This window comes from Alosa pseudoharengus, unplaced genomic scaffold, assembly GCF_046254945.1.
Source record: "Alosa pseudoharengus isolate Yale_2024_CS ecotype anadromous, Long Island Sound unplaced genomic scaffold, YU_APseudo_1.1 YU_APseudo_1.1_scf_9, whole genome shotgun sequence".
In the NCBI taxonomy this organism is placed as follows: domain Eukaryota; kingdom Metazoa; phylum Chordata; class Actinopteri; order Clupeiformes; family Clupeidae; genus Alosa; species Alosa pseudoharengus.
Genome location: NW_027468881.1, coordinates 12,952,360 through 12,975,326, shown reverse-complemented (window position 1 = coordinate 12,975,326; position 22,967 = coordinate 12,952,360). Strand labels below are relative to the sequence as shown.

General features: G+C 44.1%; 2 protein-coding genes across 3 annotated transcripts; one reads left to right on the top strand and one right to left on the bottom strand.

Moving 5' to 3' along the window:
• The first annotated feature begins 1,693 nt into the window (after positions 1–1,693).
• On the top strand, positions 1,694–14,269 carry LOC143114700 (uncharacterized). 2 transcript variants are annotated; one of them, XM_076276434.1, is made up of 17 exons: positions 1,694–1,996; positions 2,625–2,701; positions 6,016–6,117; positions 6,215–6,274; positions 6,701–6,770; positions 7,108–7,273; positions 7,480–7,549; positions 7,659–7,814; positions 7,958–8,014; positions 8,163–8,288; positions 8,504–8,628; positions 9,083–9,134; positions 9,251–9,321; positions 9,423–9,590; positions 10,076–10,184; positions 10,321–13,111; positions 13,421–14,269. In XM_076276434.1, exons 1-17 carry the CDS (start codon positions 1,810–1,812, stop codon positions 13,438–13,440), a joined length of 4,407 nt encoding a protein of 1,468 aa, XP_076132549.1. In that variant the 5' UTR covers positions 1,694–1,809; the 3' UTR covers positions 13,441–14,269. The 2 variants fall into 2 exon arrangements, with proteins under 2 accessions (XP_076132549.1, XP_076132548.1); XM_076276433.1 differs by having other exon boundaries at positions 10,321–14,269.
• Positions 14,270–15,041: 772 nt separating this feature from the next.
• Positions 15,042–22,257, bottom strand: tmem240a (transmembrane protein 240a). The gene is made up of 3 exons (XM_076276135.1): positions 21,914–22,257; positions 18,516–18,724; positions 15,042–15,604 (listed from the first exon to the last, which is right to left on the bottom strand). Exons 1-3 carry the CDS (start codon positions 22,003–22,005, stop codon positions 15,450–15,452), a joined length of 456 nt encoding a protein of 151 aa, XP_076132250.1. The 5' UTR covers positions 22,006–22,257; the 3' UTR covers positions 15,042–15,449.
• Positions 22,258–22,967: the final 710 nt, after the last annotated feature.

Sequence of the window (22,967 nt, the reverse complement as noted above, 5' to 3'; positions counted from 1 at the left end):
CTGCAATACATATCCAGTCTAGCGGGAAAATGTTAAAATCGCTTGCCATAGGTGAAGTGCATCTTTGAAAAAATGTAAATGACTTAGTCTTTGGACAATCTCCTTATCAAGGGCGTAGGTTTAGTCTGAGCTTTGGTGGGGACACTACCCACTACCCCCCCCCCCCAACACTCAACTCTTTCACCAGCCACTATAGATATATAAAATGATTAAAATGTTAAAATGTGCTACTGTCCAACTTTATCTAACTACACTGTGTAGCCTACATAATCTGATTTTAATGTAGGCTACAGATATGTAGGCTATATTTAACATTTATTTTCTATTTGGTCTGTTATGAAATCATGCCTATTTAAGCACAGCTCAGTTTTAAGAAACTTAAATACATGCATGCTAGCATTTTGTGAAAAGAAATCATTAAGGCTACATTGACAAGCGCTTAACCGTGAGCTGCCTGTATATTCTCTGATTCTAATATTTACAGATATCAAGGCGATGTAAGCACAGCTCAGTTTTAAGAAATGCAGCCGAAAGAGCATGTTGAATTTGCTATAATTTATTTCAAAACCGGATTACTCTGGAACAGCTAACTATACACGGGAATGCATTACACCTTTGTGTTCGGTAAGGTCTGCTGTTTATTCTAATATATGGTTTGTCATGTGTTGCGTCAAGAGTGTGTAGGCCTACGATATTCCACCGAGACGAATGGATGTGGAGATGGGCGCAGAGAAGAATTATTAAATCTCTTGAAGTTATCTTTCTCACGAACTGTTTATCAGCAAACAGTGGCTAGCTAGCACCGTTTAAAAGCTGAGAAAAGGCTCTTTCATGTGACACATGTGTGATGAGTAGCCTACTTCTCGAGAAGTTCAACAGAGAAGAATAGGTGAATTTGGACGCACTTCATGCTTGTAGTAAAGTAAAGCTGAAGCGCTGCATGCTGCGGCTCACCCGTAGTTATTATAGGTAACTTCAAATCAGCGCGATTTACCCTTATAGGCTACTGCACATTACAAGATCTGTACGAGATGATCCGCACTGAAGTGAGAAATGATTTAACTCTTTGTGTAGCGCATGTGAGCGCTTTTTCCCCCATTTCAAACTGAATATTGGTGGGGACATTTCAGTCGTAATTTGACATTGGTGTGGACACGTCCTTCGGCCCCCACGCAAATCTACGCCCCTGCTCCTTATATTGTAGGCCTATATGTAGGCCTACTGGATAACGAACTGTGGGTGTTAACCAATAGAGATTCTACTTTTAGGCCATGGTCAGAGGGCATAGGTCAACATGCAGTCTCACACTGACAAACAGAACTGACAGCAAATTCTGTTGACTAACTAACCAACATTCCATGATTTCATTGCCTTGTCACAGTCATCTTTTTGCAGTTGAAGTCTGAGTCTGAGTCTGTTCATCACCGTGCCATAAAACTGCATGCAGTCAAAACATATGGTAATGGAAAACAGAGATAGATGTCATAATGTATAACATTGCAAAATGGCATCAATCCAGACAAGACACAGGGGCACCACCATGACCTTATTATGAGTTTCTGTACTATGGGGACCCCTGCTCTATAGGTCACTTACACAAACAGTGTAGTTTGCGCTCTGTGCAGCCCTGACGTTCGCGAACCAGCCTTCTTCCCATGACATGCGCCAGAGAATGTGCCCACCTACCTCTTTTTGCGCTTGCGTCGAATCCAATAGTGGAGCACGCGTGCAAACAACAGTGCACGCTTGGTTGGGCTGTAGGCTGCACAGACCCAAACCCCCGGCAACAAAAGACTCGAAGGTGCAACCATGTCTTGGCTCTTTGGATGGGGCAGAGGCTCCAAAACACCTCAGCCAGAAGAAGAGACACCATCTGCACCTGAGGGGGGGTCGGGGGGCAGCGGTGGAGGCGACAAACCCAAGGACAAGTGGAGTAACTTCGACCCTACTGGATTGGAGAGGGCTGCTAAAGCTGCAAGAGACCTCGATAAATCCCGTAAGAAGTCCGACTTTCACAACTAACATACATTCCAAGATAGGAATACTTTGGACTGAATGTGAATGGAGTTGATTTGTTTGCTGGTAGCCAGTTTATGTTTTCAAGCTTAGTAGCGTGTTCCCTTGACTATATGTGACAAAAAAAAGTTTAGGTCTACAAAAGATAACCTATGCATTGTAGCAAAACATAGATAAGTTTAATGTAAAGTAACCGGTATCGCACGGATTGGTTGACAGCATAAGATGCAGAGGGGTTCAAGTGGGCGTGTCTGGTTGACTCGAGAGAACAAACTGTTCTGCACATGCTGAATGGAGTAGGTCGCTTCTCTTGTTCAAACAGACACATTCCACCCGCTAGTGTGTACCCTATAGCCTAGGCTATGTCTTTGCATGGGCAGGAACATGCATGTGTCACAAGTCGTCAGGGTCATATATAGCCCACGTGTGGTCTGCACGCTATGCTTTCTAGCATAGTAGATTGTACACACTTTCCTTCACAATATAGCTCTTTAATCTGTCTTTGAATTTTAATATATCATATACCCAGTCTCAGCGCTGACAATAATGTAAATGAATAATGTAATAAAAATGTGTTTATTAATCTCTCTTTGTTCAACATTCCTAAGGTCACGCTAAAGATGCACTGGCATTGGCACGCATGCAAGAACAAACAGTCCAGTTGGATCATCAAACTAAGTTGAAGGTGGGCATGCCATTAGATTAGAAAATAGCAAGATTAGAAATGAGAAAATAGCAAGATTAGAAATTAGAAAAGTAGTTTTGTTCTCCCCTTTCCCCAAATTTGCTCACTTGAAAGATATACTTTACAGCAGGGGTCTCAAACTCAAATGAGCTGGGGGCCACTTCTGCCAATGTCATCTGATTGGAGGGCCACATCAGTTTTAAAGAATAATACAAAAAAGAACGGCTATTTCCTAAAATGCAATGTTTTTTTTCAAATACTGTATTTTCAAACACAAAACTACAAACAGAAAGTGCAAGTATTTGTATCTATTTTTAGACACCTGTGCTAGCAACCTTGTAGCTTATAAATAAAATAATGATAAAATAAATATTAATACAAATTATAAAAACAAACAAAAAACCATAAAAACAGGTAGGTGTGTGTGTGTGTGTTTCACACCAAATAAAAATATTTTCCTCTCATAACTTTTTTAAACCTGACAATAGGCATCAGGGTTAAGAAAGCAACACCATTGAGTTTTTATATCAAAATTTCAAAAGGCCATGGCTTGAAAGTGGTCAGAGATAAAGTCCTACTGTAAATGTAAAAATCTTTGAGTATAAACACAAGTTTATGAAGGGGGTACATTTACCCATCTAATTTGCCACTGGATGGCAAGCACCTCAAATTATGCACCTTTCAGTAAATACTGGATGAACATATTTGAGCAGGTTTACTTTCTTTTTTGTCATATTACCCACATAACAAATTAACAGGAAAACACCTAAGATGTAGGCCTATACCAACAATAGGGCATAAAAAAAAAAATTCTTGGGTTCCGGTTTCCGACCGACCCTGTCAATTTATGTGCGACCCAAATTTATTTTATGAGCTTGGGGAAGAAATAACACTAAATAGTCTAGGCTACATTAAATAAATCCACAAATAAAAGGCGAACTATAATTACATTAATTACCCCTTGCGTTATGTATAGGGATGGGCGTATTCTCTCTGTTACAAAGTAGCCTATGCACAGCTGTTCACGAAGACGATTGTTTTCGTCACTTACCAAGGCACTCGCAATTTTGTCCAAACACCGCAACTTTTTCGCAAATTTGACCAATCATCGTAGTTTCACTGTGAAATGTCACCTACCGCAACAGTCCCTCGCGCAGAATATTGAGCCAGATGGCACACTTACTTCTGCACCTTCTGCATATGACGCCAAAGACTGCCCTAAGTGTTCGTTCATCTGCTTACTTGCATCTCTCAACCTGGTGTTGCTAACCTACCTAGGCTATGAAAGTAAGTTAATTAAGGCCTACTTGGTTTACTGACATTTGAGTAGGCTATGCAACCCATTGGCAAACGTTTACCTGGATATGTCCTTTTAGCTTATGTCATGTTTATGTCAAGTTTATGTTTGCTAGCTTGTGGGCTTAGTTTGAGTAGTGCTACCAAAATCATAGAAATTAATAAAATTGCAAGACATTTACCTCTTCTATGATCCAAGAATAATTTCATTCGAGTTGTTTTTTTTAACATTTATTTTAACTAATGACATGGAAGACATTCCCAATTGCATCCACAAATGCACTATGCAAAAGTGATTTACACTCGTAGCCGAACACAGTGAGATGCAAGCCTTCCAATCCACTCAGAAATGTAATTAGGCTACTCGCACGTCCTTAAAGGGGCAGGCAGTCAATTAGACGTACACCACCAATGTAATGACATTAAACAGAAGTGTAGTCAAATAGTTTAAATCAATATGAAATTACTAGATACTTACTTGGATATTAGTAATTATGCAGGCCACAGACTATGAATTATTAAAAAGATATGAACTTAATATGAATTACAAAATATATGAATGTATTGAAACATATGACATGATACCATCTCTTTAGGTGACTGTCTTTTTTGGACAGTTCTACTATACTGCTTTGTGAATTACCTCAGTCAAAGCATTTTCACAAATAAAGTAGGCCTACTTTGATTTTCTGTAATCCTTACTGTTTACCTTTGATTATCCTATTTAATAAGCATCAAGATTATCAGTGTGATTTTGGTCTTACTAACCTTAATTGCCCTAAATTTAAACTATTTTTGCAATTTTCACTTCCTCCCGCAATTTCTCCACAAGAAACAGCTAAAATCACCGCAACTTCCATCCAGGCATTTTAGGTCGCAACAGTCTCAAAAAACCTCGCGAAATCCTGGAGGGATTGATTTTCTACCTATCCCTTACTGCCACTGGAAAAAAAAAAAAAAAAAAAAAAATTCCCTACCGACCCATGGCCTCAACTGACAACCAACAGGAACCAAACCTTTTTTTTTTTTATGCCTAGTAAACTATTACTGGCCTATAACCACAAAGCCTACAATAAACCTGGTCAAATCAGTTCCTATCGAGAGTGACTTTGTAGTTCTTCAGAGCCCTATTTCTACTAGCCCTGCTGTCTGTACCATGTCCATTACGGACACTATCATCACGATTACCACTGCAACCTCCGAGCTATGTTGGGCAGAGGGTCGAAATAAGCATGGTATGCTTTAGTGGACACCGTCGTATAAGTTACACGCAAAGACGCACCTCCATTCACAGACGCACCGTCACTATCACTGTCAATAGACGATCAATCAGAATCTCCAAAAGGATATTCTCCTTCAGAATCAGAATAGGTGAATAACATAGACTACCTAAGACTTCATCACACCTGAACGTTTTTCAACATTTGGTGTAGGCCTATTTCTGCTTCATTTTGTGCAAAACTATGGCCTGCATCGCGTCGTTACAAATGCACGTCTTCGTGTTTCTCGCGTGTAAGTATTTCCTGAAAACTTTGTGCAGCGATTTTGAGTTTGAATCAAGCTCTGGATGTCTAGCAAATATATTTGTATATATATATTTGTAGTGGAGGAGAGTAGCCTACAAATTAGATTTGTCACCGTACTTGGATCTATCGTCTAGTTTAATCAGTATCGTTGTTTGTCGCAATTAAAAATACCCTCAAGGGCCGGATTACATTATTATTTTGACATACGTCGCGGGCCGGAATTGGGCCAGATGCGGGCCGGGAGTTTGAGACCCCTGCTTTACAGTTAATCTTTAGTAACTGTTAGTCCCAAGTCCATTATGATAATGCCAATCCAGACATTGACTTTTCACTTTTCTGTTAATTTTTCACTTTTTGCCGACATCCTAGTCTTCCAACAGGATGATGTTCCATATGTAATGCCCTGTAGCACTCCATAACTGTTGTCACTGTTGGGAATGCTGTTGAAACGGAAAGGAGACTATCATTTTGACAGGAGCTTTTTTACTCCAGGAATATGAAGCAGCAGTAGAGCAACTGAAAGCCGAACAAATCCGTGTCCAGGGAGAGGAGAGGAGGAAGACCCTTGCGGAGGAGACCAAGCAAAACCAAGCTGTGAGCAATCTGATTTGTCTGTCTTTTAAAAATATGAACATCCTCTAAAGTTGTCACTCTTGTCACTGTTGCATCGTATTGTCTCTGTTTCCTCCAGAGAGCACAGTATCAAGATAAGTTGGCGAGACAGAGATATGATGACCAGCTACGGCAACAGGTGAAATTTGCTTTACTTCACCAAGAACATTGTTTTGAAATGGATCCTTATTATGTGTGATGGTGTTGTGAAAGTGTACCTAGAGGAATTCTAGGAAAGAATTCACATGCAGGTCGGTTTATGCACAGAAGGCTCATATATTTCCACTGGATCGCCAGCTGTGTTGTAGCGGCATTTTCAGTTTTCTGAGGTAGCCAGTGACCAACACAGAGGGACATGTTGACAAACCTAGTGATGATCATCTTTTGTCACCGTATGAGCTGTTGTATCTGCAGATTTTACAGTTAGTGGTCCAAGCCTATTTTAAAGTTGCTGCAGGCTTTCTGCATCTCTTTCACTGAAACCTACAAGGAGAAATTCATTTTGCTTATAAAAATGCAGTGATTTGTTTCACTCATTTGATTTTCTCTCCTTTTTTTATCACAGCAACTCCTCAATGATGAGACTCTTCGCAAACAGGAGGAGTCAGTCCAAAAACAGGAAGCAATGCGAAGAGGTATAGAAAGCTCAGCATGTCAACACAACAGCAAAATTCCACGTAGAGGACACCCTACGAACAATGCAATTTTACTGTTGAACTAATCTTAATTAATCAGATAGTCCCAGCTACATTATTTGCAGAGGACTACTTTGTAATGCAGCTTGAGATGGCTGTTTGAAAGCCATGGGCAGTTGATTAACGTGGTGGAATCAGTCTGCTGTGCCCTTCAACTATATATGATTGTCCACCCTGAATCTGTTGGAACTGAGCAGGCTAGCAAATTAAATTCCCTTATATCTCTCTCTCTCTCTCTCTCTCTCTCTCTCTCTCTCTCTCTCTCGCTCTCTCTCAGCCACTGTTGAGCATGAGATGGAACTCCGACACAAGAATGAGATGATGCGCGTGGAGGCGGAGGCCCAGGCTCGCGCCAAAGTGGAGCGGGATAATGCCGACATCATCCGTGAGCAGATCCGCCTGAAGGCAGCCGAGCACAGGCAGACTGTGCTGGAGTCCATCAAGTGAGTAGGACACAATCCCCGGCCTGAAGTTTGTGACTGACCAGAATGACTTCCTCTGATCTCCCCTACTGTATGTTTAGCAAGTTGTTATTCTCCAAAGTGGTCCTTATCTGAGTACTATCCCTGAATCTTACATCCAATTCTTTGTTGAATAAAATATTTTCCCCTTTTTAAAATTTGTATTGATTATTATTAATTTTCGTTAGAACTGCAGGTGCTGTGTTTGGAGAAGGCTTTCAAGCGTTTGTGACAGACTGGGATAAAGTCACGGTTACTGTAAGAGCTAAGTCATATTATGCATTGAAGTTATTTCTGACTTCATACTGAAGTTTCCTACTTAACACATCAGAGGCACCAAAAACCCCATTCCCTCATCGTCCTGTAGGTGGCAGGATTGTCTCTGCTGGCAGTGGGCATTTACTCCGCTCGCAACGCCACAGGGGTGGGTGCCCGCTACATCGAGGCGCGCCTGGGAAAGCCCTCACTGGTCCGCGAGACCTCCAGGATTAGTGCCGGCGAGGCAATAAAGCATCCTGTCAAGGTAATCCCCTAAGCAGGGCCAGCGTGCATCAGTGGAAGCCTCCCTCTCAGCAGGCCGGGCCATGTAAATCGCATATTTGACTTTATTTACAAAAATGCTCGAAAGGCCACAGCTGACAGCCTGAGCCTCTGCTCTCTTCACAGACAACCAAGCGCATGTTCAGCAAGGCCCAGGATGCCCTGGAGGGAGTTGTGCTGAGTGTGAGTATTCAGTCAAGGCCAGAAAATGGCAGCATCACCACATTTTATACAGATATAAAACCTTTTATTTTTAATCCAGCAAGGGAAGACCAGAAGCAGAGGTTATTTCTAATACCTATGACCTACTCTCTCCCCTTTTGCTTTGTAGCCTAGCCTGGAGGAGCGTGTTCGTGACATTGCCATTGCTACACACAACACTCGCAAGAATCGCGGTCTCTACAGAAACATTCTCATGTATGGACCTCCTGGCACTGGCAAAACCCTCTTTGCAAAGGTATTTCTGTGTAAAACTCACCTGTATTTAATGTTGTTAAATAGCCCGTATAAAAATATATGTTTTTGTATTTTTTAGAAAACCTAACACTAGCAAGCAAATAGAAAAACAAGAGCAAAAATGAACCAAGATGTGGCTGTGTGTAGTGTGTCATATCATGTGCTTGAGTGACTCATTGAATGACTCATTGCGCTCTCTTTGCTGTTGGCTCTCAGAAACTGGCTCTGCACTCTGGGATGGATTACGCCATCATGACTGGCGGAGACGTGGCACCCATGGGCAGAGAGGGTGTCACTGCTATGCATAAAGTCTTTGACTGGGCAAACACAAGCAAGCGTGGGTAAGCCCCCTCTCCGCCCAAGTGCATTAACTCACAGCTCCCCAGAGCAGATGGCACAGAGGGACCCTTTAGTAGAACACCACACACTAATTAATAATCTCTGTAGATGTTTTAATGCTTCATTTAATGTGATGTGGCCTTAAGATTTATGATGGTGACACTATGCAGAAACTACTACTAGAAAGTCTTCGCTTGTCATGTGTGTGTGCGACTACAACTACCACTTTATTTTACTCATTGATCGGGTATCTTACCTAAAATGGCAGTAGGAAGTCCTATGCTTTTTATAACATGCCACTGAACCTCGAGGATGTGCGCATGGGACTTGGACTTAATTTTCTGTATCTTGTGCAAATGTTAAAAATACATATGCAGTGCTTAGTGAACTGTGGTTAAAGCAGCACACAATCTGTGAGGCATTACTCTTTATTTTACTCCCATCCCCCTTTTTCAGCCTCCTGCTCTTTGTGGATGAAGCGGACGCCTTCCTGCGCAAGCGATCGACCGTGAGTCAGCTGAGAGTGTGGCCAATCAAGGGCACAGGGGCCGTGTGTTGCTCTCATTATTTACACATGCGTGAAGTTTCACTGGTCATGCTCATGTTGGTGTGCTTGTGTTACAGGAAAAGATAAGCGAGGACCTACGAGCTACCCTCAACGCATTCCTCTACCGCACCGGAGAGCAGAGCAACAAGTGGGTGTCCTGACCTTCTTTGACCTTGGAGAGAGCCTCAAGGAGCATATAATCCTCCCCAGGTTTCAGTGTTAACATACTCATCCACTCTCTTCCTTCAGATTTATGTTGGTGCTGGCCAGTAACCAGCCTGAACAGTTTGACTGGGCCATAAACGACCGTATTGATGAGATTGTCAACTTTGCCCTTCCTGGACTATCAGAGAGGGAGAGGCTGGTGCGGCTCTACTTTGATAGATATGTGCTGGGCCCAGCCTCCACAGGCAGACAGTAAGTGATTAGATTTACTGATTTAGATTACTGATTAGATTTAGCCGACATAGCAGCACACCAACATTTAAGACAGTACAGTACACTGTATTAACATTCCAGGTATTTCTCAAAATGATATGTTAGGAAATTGGCATGCTTTAGGTGTATCATGGGAGAGCCGGTTTACACAAACTGCTAACTCTGTGTTAAAGGCAGTTAATCAACAAAGAATTTATCCACTGTAGTTTGACACAGGAATATCTATATACCAAGGTAAAGGATATTAAAGGATAGGATATTTAATATTAAAACCTTGTGGATTTAGAACTGTTGTTTTTCCATATGTCACAGTGGTTGCATTTTTGCCTTTAATTATATTCTTGAGGCTGATGGCCAAAATGATCAAATAAAGTGTGTCAGTTGAAACTTAAGTTCACATCCATACAAAGTCAAACCAAAAAGTCAATTAAGTGATAAATCTCTCTCATCTGTTCATTCTTAAGGAGGATGAAACTGGCGCAGTTTGACTATGGCCAGAAGTGTACGGATATTGCTAAATTGACAGATGGTATGTCAGGCCGTGAAATATCGAAACTTGGTGTGGCCTGGCAGGTAAGACGATGTTTGTGTGTGTGTCTGTCTTTGACTAGACTGTCAGATTTAGGAGTTCAAAATGCTTTTACCGGGAAGACTTATCTGACACATGCACTTGAGAAGTAATGAGAATTCTCCTTGCTTTTCCTGCCAGGCGGCTGCATACTCATCAGAGACTGGGGTCCTGACAGAAGCCATGATTGATGCTCGGGTCGCTGATGCAGTCCAGCAACACATGCAGAAGATGGACTGGCTGCATACTGGAGGGGCCGCAGAGGGCCTTGGCAAGGTGGGAGTCATTTTGCCAAAAGAGGCTGTGGCAGATATCCCCGGTCAGATAGGATTCACTGCGGATCAGGAGGTCCTTCCACCTGCCCAGGACTCTGCTCCAGTTATTCAGCAAATTCTCCCAGTTATGGAGGCAGTCATGGCTGAAGTGAAGGCGGCTGAGGCAGCCCCAGTCGTAGAAGCAGCATCCGCTGCTGCTGCTCCTTCTGCCAAAGAGGTGGAGGCGCCCGTTGGAAGTGCCGTGGCTGAACCACTGGTGCAGGAGGCCGAGGCTGCTACTGTCAAGGAGCAAGAGGCTGCTGCAGCCATTCCCATTGTCCAGGAGGTAGACATCACCGCAGAGGTCAAGGAAGTGGAGACTGCTCCTTTAAGTAAAGAGGAGCCAGCTGTCATCGATGCTGCCACAGAGGCTGCTGTTGCCAAGCCTGCTGATGCTCCAGTCGCTGAGGTTGCCAAGGAGGCAGAAGCGCCAGTGGCTGAGGTTGCCAAGGAGGCAGAAGCTCCAGTGGCTGAGGTTGCCAAGGAGGCAGAAGCGCCAGTGGCTGAGGTTGCCAAGGAGGCAGAAGCGCCAGTGGCTGAGGTTGCCAAGGAGGCCGAAGCTCCCGTGGCTGAGGTCGCAAAGGAGGCAGAAACTCCAGTGGCTGCAGTTGCCAAGGAAACAGAAGCTCCAGTGGCTGAGGTCGCCAAGGAGGCAGAGGCTCCAGTGGCTGAGGTCGCCAAGGAGGCAGAGGCTCCAGTGGCTGAGGTCGCCAAGGAGGCAGAGGCTCCAGTGGCTGAGGTTGCCAAGGAGGCAGAGGCTCCAGTCACCAAGGAGGCAGAAGCTTTAGTGGCTGAGGTCGTCAAGGAGGCAGAAGCTCCGGAGGCAGAAGCTCCAGTGGCTGAGGTCGCCAAGGAGGCAGAGGCTCCAGTGGCTGAGGTCGCTAAGGAGGCAGAAGCTCCAGTGGCTGAGGTCGCCATGGAGGCAGAGGCTCCAGTGGCTGAGGTTGCCAAGGAGGCAGAGGCTCCAGTCGCCAAGGAGGCAGAGGCTCCAGTCGCCAAGGAGGCAGAGGCTCCAGTCGCCAAGGAGGCAGAGGCTCCAGTGGCTGAGGTCGCCAAGGAGGCAGAGGCTCCAGTGGCTGAGGTCGCCAAGGAGGCAGAGGCTCCAGTGGCTGAGGTCGCCAAGGAGGCAGAGGCTCCAGTGGCTGAGGTCGCCAAGGAGGCAGAGGCTCCAGTGGCTGAGGTCGCCAAGGAGGCAGAGGCTCCAGTGGTTGAGGTCGCCAAGGAGGCAGAAGCTCCAGTGGCTGCTGTTGCCAAGCCTGCTGATGCTCCAGTCGCTGAGGTTGCCAAGGAGGCAGAAGCTCCAGTGGCTGAGGTCGCCAAGGAGGCAGAAGCTCCAGTGGCTGAGGTTGCCAAGGAGGCAGAAGCTCCAGTGGCTGAGGTTGCCAAGGAGGCAGAAGCTCCAGTGGCTGAGGTCGCCAAGGAGACCGAAGCTCCCGTGGCTGAGGTCGCAAAGGAGGCAGAAACTCCAGTGGCTGAAGTTGCCAAGGAAACAGAAGCTCCAGTGGCTGAGGTCGCCATGGAGGCAGAGGCTCCAGTGGCTGAGGTCGCCAAGGAGGCAGAGGCTCCAGTCACCAAGGAGGCAGAGGCTCCAGTCGCCAAGGAGGCAGAGGCTCCAGTGGCTGAGGTCGCCAAGGAGGCAGAGGCTCCAGTCACCGAGGTCGCCAAGGAGGCAGAGGCTCCAGTCACCAAGGAGGCAGAGGCTCCAGTGGCTGAGGTCGCCAAGGAGGCAGAGGCTCCCGTGGTTGAGGTTGCAAAAGAGGCAGCAGCGCCAGTGGCTGAGGTCGCAAAGGAGGCAGAAGCTCCAGTGGATGAGGTCACAAAGGAAGCAGAAGCTCCAGTGGCTGAGGTCGCCATGGAGGCAGAGGCTCCAGTGGCTGAGGTCGCCAAGGAGGCAGAGGCTCCAGTCACCAAGGAGGCAGAGGCTCCAGTCGCCAAGGAGGCAGAGGCTCCAGTGGCTGAGGTCGCCAAGGAGGCAGAGGCTCCAGTCACCGAGGTCGCCAAGGAGGCAGAGGCTCCAGTCACCAAGGAGGCAGAGGCTCCAGTGGCTGAGGTCGCCAAGGAGGCAGAGGCTCCCGTGGTTGAGGTTGCAAAAGAGGCAGCAGCGCCAGTGGCTGAGGTCGCAAAGGAGGCAGAAGCTCCAGTGGATGAGGTCACAAAGGAAGCAGAAGCTCCAGTGGATGAGGTCACAAAGGAGGCAGAAGCTCCAGTGGCTGAGGTCACAAAGGAGGCAGAAGCTCCAGTGGCTGAGGTCACAAAGGAGGCAGAAGCTCCAGTGGCTGAGGTCGCCAAGGAGGCAGAGGCTCCAGTGGCTGAGGTCGCCAAGGAGGCAGAGGCTCCCGTGGTTGAGGTTGCAAAAGAGGCAGCAGCGCCAGTGGCTGAGGTCTCAAAGGAGGCAGAAGCTCCAGTGGATGAGGTCACAAAGGAAGCAGAAGCTCCAGTGGCTGAGGTCACAAAGGAGGCAGAAGCTCCAGTGGCTGAGGTCACAATGGAAGCCTCAGCTGCTGCAACTTCCACAGACACTGCCCTTGCTCAGGAAGCCCAGGGTACACCAACCCCAGCTTCCCCTGCTGCTGAGACAGAACCAGAGGACAAAAACAAGCCCAAACCAAAGGATAAAGGCAAGAGCTCATGCACCATATCATAAATAGAGACTTTAATTTCTGAAACTGGGTAATGCAGTAAGATGATTTAGCGAAGAACAGTTATTTTCAACACAAATAATTTGGGGAATGTGAAGTGGTACTGATTTAAGGGTGATAAATGGTTTAATTGTTACCTGTCTGTTCACTATGGGGGATGATGAGTGTATATGTTGGGTTTTGGGGTCCATGTGAATATTGTTTTTTATAGTCAGCCAAATGAAAGGAAGAGGCCTGTTTTGCCTGGTTAACACGTCAAAATAAACTTTACCTTTGTTCCTTACACAGGGATTGCAACACTGAATTAAATGGCCCCTCTCACTGTTGTTGACTTGTAAGATATACAAAATATTCTCATGGATCAAAGCCTACTGCAGACAATAGAAAATGTATGCAGACGTATACAGCACTGCCTGAGTTTTTTCCATGTTGAATACAAATGAGCCACTTTATCCTAGACCAGTAGACATGAAACCAGTGTGCCTTCCGAAATTCAGTGAATGTCATCTACCACCGAGAAATGATGTAAACATGCTTGGTAGGTTTACCAGGGCCTGAAACTCTTACTCTGTTGGAAAGGCAGATTTTTCAAATGGAAACATTTTGCCATATTGCCAGCTACTAGTGTAGGGAAGGTATCCAGAAGGCATGTTTTCTTATGCTGTTCAGAAAGGATTATGGGTTTCACTGTCAGCGTTTCCCTCATGTCACCTTTTGTGATTATACCTGTGTGAATCTCCTCACTCCTCTCTCTCTCACTTTCTTTCAGTCGGCCCTTTTTGAGTTATGTACTGTGTCATGGTTACCCTTACATGGTAACTAATAAGTAATGTGATAAAACCTAATACACACGCACTACATGTAATATATGAAACCCATACTTTGAAATGTTTGATTTTTGTGTGAAAACTGATTTTACAGTTTAATTTGCAATTCCATTTTTCTCAAGGGGTCACCAGTGTATCCTATTTATGGTTGTATGTGTTTATTGTCAGATGTTATAGTGTTTTTCTGATTTCAGAAAATAATTTGTGCCTTTCTTTGATTGTTTTTTTTCCTGGTGTGAACTGATTTGTCTAAATGTTTTTGATAAAATGTAATTATTGCCTCTTTTGAAAATAAATGTCATAAGTTGGATTCTGGTACATGTTTGCATCTCTTTACAGCCAACACCAACCACCTCCACCCCTCCTTTGCTTCATTTCTGCTATAGTGCATTAGAAATAACCTGTCCCAACAACAGGTGTCACTGTTGTGCTTCAATGGCACTTTTAATAAAACAGACATTTTATCTTCACAACAGCAATGTCTGGACATTGAGAGGAAGGGGAAATCAGGTCAGGGTTCTCTCTGCTGGCAGGCTGGTTGCTCTTGTTGAATATGGAGTTATTAAATAGCAAACCAGGAAGGGCTATTGGACACAGTGTAGGGAAGACAAGGCAAGTGCTGAACTCTTTCTCAATTCATGACGGGTAACTTTCAATGTAGCGCAGAGAACCCTGACCACCAATTTGTCTCTCCCTTCCCTCTCGGGTATTTACAGATAAAATTAATACATTCATTTATTTTCACTAAGTAACAAAGCTAATTTATCAGTCAGTAACAGAGATCACTTCACTCTTATTCAAGCTCTTGCAGTCCATTCCACTCGCACCACTCAGTCTTTTTTCCCCATAATTCCTCTCATGCCCACGCTGTTCATTACAGCCAGTGACCTGTCCCCCAACTACGTCTCCCCCAACCCTGTGTTATCTTTGAAATCCCATAAAACCATATTTATAATTATTTACATGAGCAGTTATCTCTAACTATGCCATCACAAAACCATGGAACCAACCCAGACCCAAATTCTTACTCCCTCCCCAAAAAAGGTCACCCACCCTCTGTTGGAAAAACTCAATGGAAAATTAAAAAAAAAAACAAAGAAACAAACCTGAAACCCGAGTCTCATTGCCCCATTTGGAAACTGCCTGTTCCCCAACCCCCATTCTAAAAGTGCATGCCGAGTTTTCAACAACAAACAAATGAAGGGAGGGGGAAAAAATGTACAACAGAGACCCTTAAAAATAATTTGTTCCTGCAAACATATTTGGACATGGACACAAGGTTAGAATTTTGGTGGCAATTAATTCTCCTCTTGAGTTTTTTTTTTTTTTTTTTTTTTAGTTTTCTGACGTTTTCTTTTTCAAATACTGAATCGTGTTGAGGGGGGGATCGTAGAGTCCAGGAGGTGGTACTGACAGTGTCGGGCCAGTGACAGTGGGTCTCTGAGGCAGCAGTTGGTAATGGGGCAGTTTGGCAATAACGCTGTCAAGAGTCAGAGGTGACGGGGACTGGGGTGACCATTGTGGTAGAGCTTCTGCTTGATGTGCACCATGTTGCCGCTGGAGTCCTCGAGTTGCCGCAGCTGCGCACGTCTGCGCAGGTCTCGCAGGTTACAGAACTGCGGGAGCCATGACCAGGAAGGGGTGTCTGGAAGCAGGGAAAAAAGGAGACAAAATGAGGCTGCGAGACATCAGAAGTAGGACACCCAAAAAATGGAGCAGACTTTATAAAGGGCATAATACTCTTTGCTGTTTACACCTCAGGGTTTTCTTCCACCAGACTAAAGATGCCTGTCATTCTGCTTTTTTTATGTTAGTAGTCCATATTTAATTTTTATATGTTACACTTTATAAATGTTTTGGAATAGGTATAAATAGGTATAAATACATGGTTACTTTCATATAAATCTTTGCATATCAATTTAGTGTAGCTTGCTGTAGAGGCGAGAGGAAGAGCAGTTAATTAAATAGATGTGTAAGAGGTACTATAGTTGTGAAAATGGGATGCAACCTCCTCTTGAGCAGTGACTATAAAAATGGTATATTTTAGATTTATGGCGTAATTTCAGGAAATAAGATAAATTAAAAAATCGTTAACAAGTGGTGAGCTCGCTCTTGAGGTGTCCATTTTCTTAGCTTGTACAGAAAGCACCAGTCGTGCCGGAGGGGACTTTGGACTGACGGGAAGGAGTGGCGGGACAGAAAGGGAGAAAGAGAGAGGGATGAGAGGGAGAAAGAGAGAGAGGGATGAGAGGGAGAAAGAGAGAGGGATGAGAGCTCCCCAGACAACACGGCCCGTTACACATCACCCTGATGGAAGTGGGGAGGGGAGTGGGGGAAGGAGGGAGTTGCAGGCAGGCGGGGAGGGTGTGTGTGTGAGAGTGGGGGTGGGGGGGGGCAGAGTTATTTATAGCAGTGAATGGGTATGCCATCTACAAGGACTGCTGTGAAGGGTATCCAGAGAGCAACAGAATAAGGGGGCAAGTTTTTTTTCTTCTTTTTTTACTTCCACCCTGATTTGAAATGAAAAAAGAAAGCGATGGAGATGGACTCAAACAGAATTGTAACAGTAATGTAATGCAAGAAACAGGGTGGGGTAAAACACCCTTTGTTCAAATAGGAGAATACAAGATGGACAAGCACTTGCGCTAAGTCATCAATTTCTATTATTATTATTCTCAATTTTTAATCACATTATTTAGATTTTAATGAAAGATTCCTGTAAATGTCACAACCGTGCCAAAACTATTGAATTTGGATTTGAAAAGAGGCTGAATTAAAGAATGGAAAACTGATTAAGGGAGAAGGTATGTCAAGGATATGCTGCAATGGGAAGGAGATGGTATAGAAGATGGAGAAGGAAAGTATGCAAATCAAGACTGAGAGAGGGTAAAGAAATCAATGTGTTCCACTAGATGCAGTATGTATGTATGTGTGTTTCTGTGAAAGAGAATCTGCGGCTGTGTATTTGCGTGCGTGTGTGTGTGTGTGTCCTCACACATGTCTCTCCCTTGCTCGCCTTCTCTTTCCAGCTGCTCACAATCTATTTATAGCACCCAGAGAGGAGCGAGGGTGCAGGCGAGAGTGTGGATGTGTGCGTATGTGCATGCGTGTGGTGGAGGTGTTGGGGGTGGGGGTATGGCGGTATCTCCCCTCGCCGCTACCACAACCCCCAACCCCTACTCCACCCTCTCCCTACCCCCACCTGCCTTCAGCCTCCACATCGTACTCCATCAGCTTCACCTTCTCTCCCCATCTCCGAGAGGCTAAATGAGCCTGACCTGCCGTCAACGTCACACTCTCCCAGGCTGCTGCGATTGCACCACTTCAGGGGTATCCCCATCATCCCTTCTGAGACACATTCCACACCAGTCCCCTCCCTTTTGTTACTCCCTGACGCCGTCAAAAGCATGGTGCTTGATGCATAGTGGTGCAAAGTGATTTTATAATGCTATACTGCTATGCTAGCTCTTATCATGCATGAATAGAATGCATAGGCATGTGCTCACTGCAGTGTTTAAAGTGCTGAATATGGTTATAAGCACATCAATCTACCTCTGAGCATTGTCATGTGGGATATTATGAGCTGCCCCTTATATGCTGAACTAGAACCTGTCATGGGACTATGTTGTTCTTGCACATCAATCTGCTTGTTATTTATCTTTCTCTCTTTCTCTCTCTCTCTCTCTCTCTCTCTCTCTCTCTCTCTCTCATTCTCTCTCTCTCTCTTGGTGTGGGTTGCCCCTCTTCTCATCTCTCGGTATCTGGACTGCGCAGCCCTCTAACCGGCTCCCTGTGGGATATTTGAACATGGTAAATCTGAAAGTGTTTCCTTCTAAAAGCTCTACTTCAGCTCCCAGTCTCAACATGGCTATCACTTTACCCCTGAAGGACTATGCGGTTACAAAGACCCTGGCAACATATTGTTCTTTGCGGTCTCGCGCCTTGTGTATCATGTGAGTTCTCATGCCGCAAAGTGGAAGGTTAATTAAAGCAAAGTGATGTTTTTGCTGGTGTGGTGAATGTTAATGAAACTACCAGTTTGATGACGAAAGGGTCAAATGTTGTTTTCTCCATAATGGCTAGCATCAGTCAACATCAAGTGATCAGTGATCAACAATTCCTTAGCCATGGAATAATATCGGAAGAGAACGGCCACAGTCCATAGGTTGTTTTGCATGTTTGCATAAGCCGCACACAACCCAAAAGTTCTCTGACTGCATAGTTTATAAATGTCCTTTTGTATTTTTCGAAATTCACTTTTGTATTTTTTTTCGATTGCAGTGTATTTAACCAAGTCTGTAAATCCCCATTCTTTTTCACTCTAACATAAAAGTATGCAATCTTGTACCCTATAGGGTCTAGTCTATCAGTTTGAATATAAACAGTATCCCTTAAAGCTTCACCTGCTATTTGAAGAGGGTCTTTGATAAAGCTCATAGACTCTCACCTTTGAGAGAAATATTCTCTTTTTGCCAACAAGAGTATAGTTAAAACCTGTTAGTGTGTCTCTGCCCTAGTCTGTCCCCAACACCACCCCGTCGGGAACGCTCACCCACCGTAGTAGCGACTGGCCCTCCAGGCCCTGACGGCACAGTGCAGAGCCCCATCCAGCCACAGCAGCAACCAGCTGATACAGAAGCCCAGGAGCAGGCCCAGCATCAGGTCCATCTCCTGCTTGGTCACGCTGTCGCTCACAAAGTAGTTCTCCGACGAGTCCACCAGGGAGTGGTCGCCATCATACGGTATCACATAGTGAACATGGTGCCTGAAATGTGTGGAGAGTGGAGATGTTAGGAGGAGTTGAGAGGCACTACTACTACTACACGACTAGGTGATTTATCACAGGGGGGACTGAAGGGGGTTTAGGCTAGCAAGGAAATAGATGTTGAAATGACTGAGAGGAAAAGAGGAGCAAGAGAGGGGTTTTAAGGACAGGTACAAACACTAATCTGCTTGTGTCAGAAAGCCAGCGTTCTCTCTCGGATGAGAAGTGACAGATACTCCCGAGTCTTTAGCGAGAGGAAGCTAAACAGACACAGACACCAGTTAAGAGGAGTCCTATGAAGCATGAAGAGAAAACTATGAACAAAGTGTGCCCGGAACTGCTGCTTGGAGCCAGAACTACTAAAGGCTATGATAGTATAAAGTGTAACAAAATAACGCAAGCATTTCTTTTAAAAGCTTTGAAGAATGTTATGTAACAAATGTGTGTCACTGCTTGCTGATCGTGTTTGCTTTGTCATGAATTGCTGAACACTTTCAACTTTTGCAGAAACCGTTGCCTTATCTCTCTGTTGCAGTTTTCTTTGACCTGTACAAACTCACATTTTTACAACTAAAGGCTTGCTGAGACTATACCTTAATATACATTATTATGCTGTTTCCACTACACAAGTTTCCACACAGTGACACACAGAATGTCTCAACCAAAACATGTGTGAGGCTGTGTCAGGGTAAAGATACATCTGTCGCTGACTGCATACTTATACAACAACAACATGTGTGTGTACCCAACTGCATCCATTTGTACACGATACACAATTGACAGATTTGAGCAATATGCTCACGTCACTCTTCTCATAAAACTCACAGAGAGAGCTACTGGAAAGGAATTACCATATGCAGAGCATATTTCAATAAACTCCCTAGTATGTGTGGTCCACCCCTCCCAACTAAAGACCGAGATGTTGCAATCTTGGGCCAAGACCCATTCCCCCTCTCCTCCTCTCTAAATAGGAGATGGTGCTTTTGCAGTACATTAGTATTTGATGGGACAGATGTTCTTTCTTTCATTAGGTTCAGAATGAGAATGAGAAGTGTAGTGTTTTAAGACTGCAGTGTGCTTTAAGACACATGTGTGCTTATGTGATGCTCAATGCCTTCTTTCCAGATTTGGAGTAAAAACATTGTGTAAAAAGGAGATATTCTTTGCTTGAAATGATGCATAAAATCCTAATCAAGCTTTGAGTCATTGTCATTTCTGATTTGCTAAATAGTTCTAACAACAAAGGTGTTGTTCCTTTCTTTTAAATCCTTTCAGAAGAAGCACTTTTACTTTTCCCTCCATGTGTTAACTATTGCTTTCTTCATGTGGACAGAAAGTAAGCACAGGGTTTCCACTTTTCATGGAATCCCCCTCTCACCTCTAACTTAAAGAGGGGTAAATGTCAGAGAATTCTGTTATTAACCACTGGGTGTGACAATTATGTGAATTTCACCATAATGTTATGTCTTCGCCATGTTATAGTCACTGACTTTAGAAGGCACAATGTGACCTCACTAGGGGTTAATTCAGTGGTCTTCCATCTGTGCCCAATGATACTGGCTATAGTTTTGTGCCATGGTCATCAAATAGGGGGAAACAACTTATATTACTGTACATCAAGCTACACAGCAGAGACCCACATCTCTGATATCCATCTCAAAAGTCCAGGTCCAGGTCTCCAAGTCAAACAGAAATGTATAAGCAGCTGAATATTTGGAAGGTCATATACACTGTACTGTAAAAATATAAAAACACACCTTCTGATAAAGACAAGGGTTTGAATAGTATCTGCTAAATAAGTTGACCTGACAGCACAGCTTAATACTGAGCTATGTATGGCTATTGCTTGATGTTTTGCTTGAGCTCAGGTTAAGGCTTCAAAAACAGTGCTATAGATAAAGTTTGATCAAGAATATAAAGAATACAGAACTTTCTGAACTTAAGCCAACCCAAGTAGAAACACTTTGGAACAAATCTGTGAACCTCAGGCAATTTTGCTTCATTGTGTCCAGTCAGTAAGCACACAAGGAGCAAACATGTGAGGCAGTGTATAACACCATCTGTGTGAATACTCATCAAATCAGAGCATCCATTATGCAATAACCATATCAAGAAGGCACCAGCCCAGCAATATAGTCATTATTCTTATAACAGTCTGTTTTACTGACAGAATATCTAGGCATTCTTTGGGAAACTACTAAGGATGACCCGGATTAATCCTTATTAAGTTAACTTACATATTTATAACGAAAACTAAGGTAATAAAGTAGCACTCTTTAAGCACTCTGTAAAAAATAAAATGAGGTTGACCGCCACTTGTGCAAGTCGGCATTGTCAAATTAAGGTTATTGGACAAAAAAGACTAGCCATGTACCTAATTATATATCGTTACAGTGCTAATAGGAGATTCAAGGAATGCCATGACACAATTTAACCGATAATAGTTTAGGTGAGCCCGCTCATAATCCCTGAAAAGTGATGTTTATACGCATGATTCTTATCTCTGATCCACTGGCACTCACAGAGCCTACCCGTCTTGTCGTTTGACATAAGGTTTCACTCTTCATATCCACTGGTTACCTATTCATCAATATGAAGACAGTTACTGTTTCTGTAAAGTAGGCTTTAATACCTGCATACAGCTACTCCGCTTGGTAGCCTAGGCTACTCTTTAGCCTCGTCGTATTCCTTTGCCTGTGATATAATAGGTGCAAATATTTTCCTATTTTGTTTCAATAGCCTACTCAATATTGCGTAACCCTCATCTTGTCAAACAGATAAGTGCGAAATGCCTGTACCATATCCGTGAAGCAACCTCAGAAAAACACACCTTTATACGCAGAAAACCCATGCAGAGAAACGAAGATTCCCATTCCTGAACACCAAGGCCAAATAAATCCCGGTCTCCGACTTCATTTTGACGTTTTATTAAATAACCATTCCATCATAGTCTTTTAGCCTACTGTCCGTAGGCCTACATAATTGTGGATTTACATTTAATTTGCAGTGTGTAGCCTATAAAATGCATGTTCGCTTTCGAGTGTATGAGAAAACGGTTCAGCACCAGGAGTCGTCCGGCGACAGGCCTATAGAAACTGTTATTATTGGCTGGAGAAATGCCAGTGCGCCTGATGATAACATTTGTTTGATTAAAATGTAGGCCCTCTCGTATAATAATCTGAAATTTACCTTCCACAGTTGCAATGACAGACCCGGTCCTCTCCTCGTAAATGCGGTAAGATGTAGTTGTGAAAGCGATCCAGTAGTGCGTTCATGTCCATTAAACACGCTATCGCCTGCAAAGAACCATTCGAGTCAACCGGGACATGACAAGCACTATTTCTAACAGAACAACCGCTATATAGACAGCTATAGCATGGGGACAGTTACAGAAAACGCATATAGAAATTATTTATGAAATGGACAAACAGAAAAATACTGAAGGGAAGATACTTGATTATTTATTTATAGTTAAGGTAATTATTGATGTAGGTAAGCTACTGTGTACCTATAGAGATCCAATGTATTTCCTACACATTGGCTAATTATTTATTTGCCACATGACTTCTCTGTTAGGCTATTCCGTCCAATTGACTGCTGAATTCTTTTAAACTGAAAAAATGGCAAACGGGTGGGCATTTCTATGTGAAAGGGTAAAAGCGCATACAGGAAATTCCCTTACCATTACAACAGAGGCACCAAGGATCATGAAAATCATGGTGGTTGTGATCATATGCATCAAAACTTCCTAACTCGCCGTTGCCTCTTCCCCTGCGTGCCCGCGTCTTTTCAATGGATCTGGATAAGCTCAGAGCTCTCTGTCCCGAGAGGAGACGCTCATTGATGCGCCCTCACTGCACCTGACTCTCAGTCCTGAGCTCGCCAGATTGGAAAACGTCCGTACGGTGCATAGGTTGGAGTGGCCCGGTCTCACTGTCCCCCTTTTATTACACTCGCGATCACGGTTCTCTCCCCCATCCAGATATGCGTTGGCTTGATGCTGCCGTACTGCTGCTTCTGTAGTCCTGTGCCGGGCACGTCGTGGGAGGGAGCTGGAAAGACTGGTCCTACCCTGATTAGTAATGCGCGATTATTGTCTTTTTTTGTTGTGCTCCAAATTCATTCAAAATTCAAAAAGGAAACACAGATGAGCCGGTGTCAGTCCAATTTTCCCTGTGGTCCTTAAAGTGGGTAGCATGGAGTGTCCAGTAGGCTACAGGCCCCTATCAAATGCTTGGTTATA

What these genes read in the sequence shown, in the direction of transcription:
- LOC143114700 (XM_076276433.1), top strand. Translation starts at nt 1,810, where the DNA reads ATGTCTTGGCTCTTTGGATGGGGCAGAGGCTCCAAAACACCTCAGCCA. An exon ending in ATCATCAAACTAAGTTGAAG is followed by an intron (nt 2,702 to 6,015) that starts GTGGGCATGCCA and finishes TTTTTACTCCAG; the next exon opens with GAATATGAAGCAGCAGTAGA. An exon ending in GCAAACACAAGCAAGCGTGG is followed by an intron (nt 8,629 to 9,082) that starts GTAAGCCCCCTC and finishes CCCCTTTTTCAG; the next exon opens with CCTCCTGCTCTTTGTGGATG.
- tmem240a (XM_076276135.1), bottom strand. Translation starts at nt 22,005, where the DNA reads ATGGACATGAACGCACTACTGGATCGCTTTCACAACTACATCTTACCG. An exon ending in TGTCATTGCAACTGTGGAAG is followed by an intron (nt 18,725 to 21,913) that starts GTAAATTTCAGA and finishes CACACATTTCAG; the next exon opens with GCACCATGTTCACTATGTGA. An exon ending in GAGGGCCAGTCGCTACTACG is followed by an intron (nt 15,605 to 18,515) that starts GTGGGTGAGCGT and finishes CCCTGCTTCCAG; the next exon opens with ACACCCCTTCCTGGTCATGG.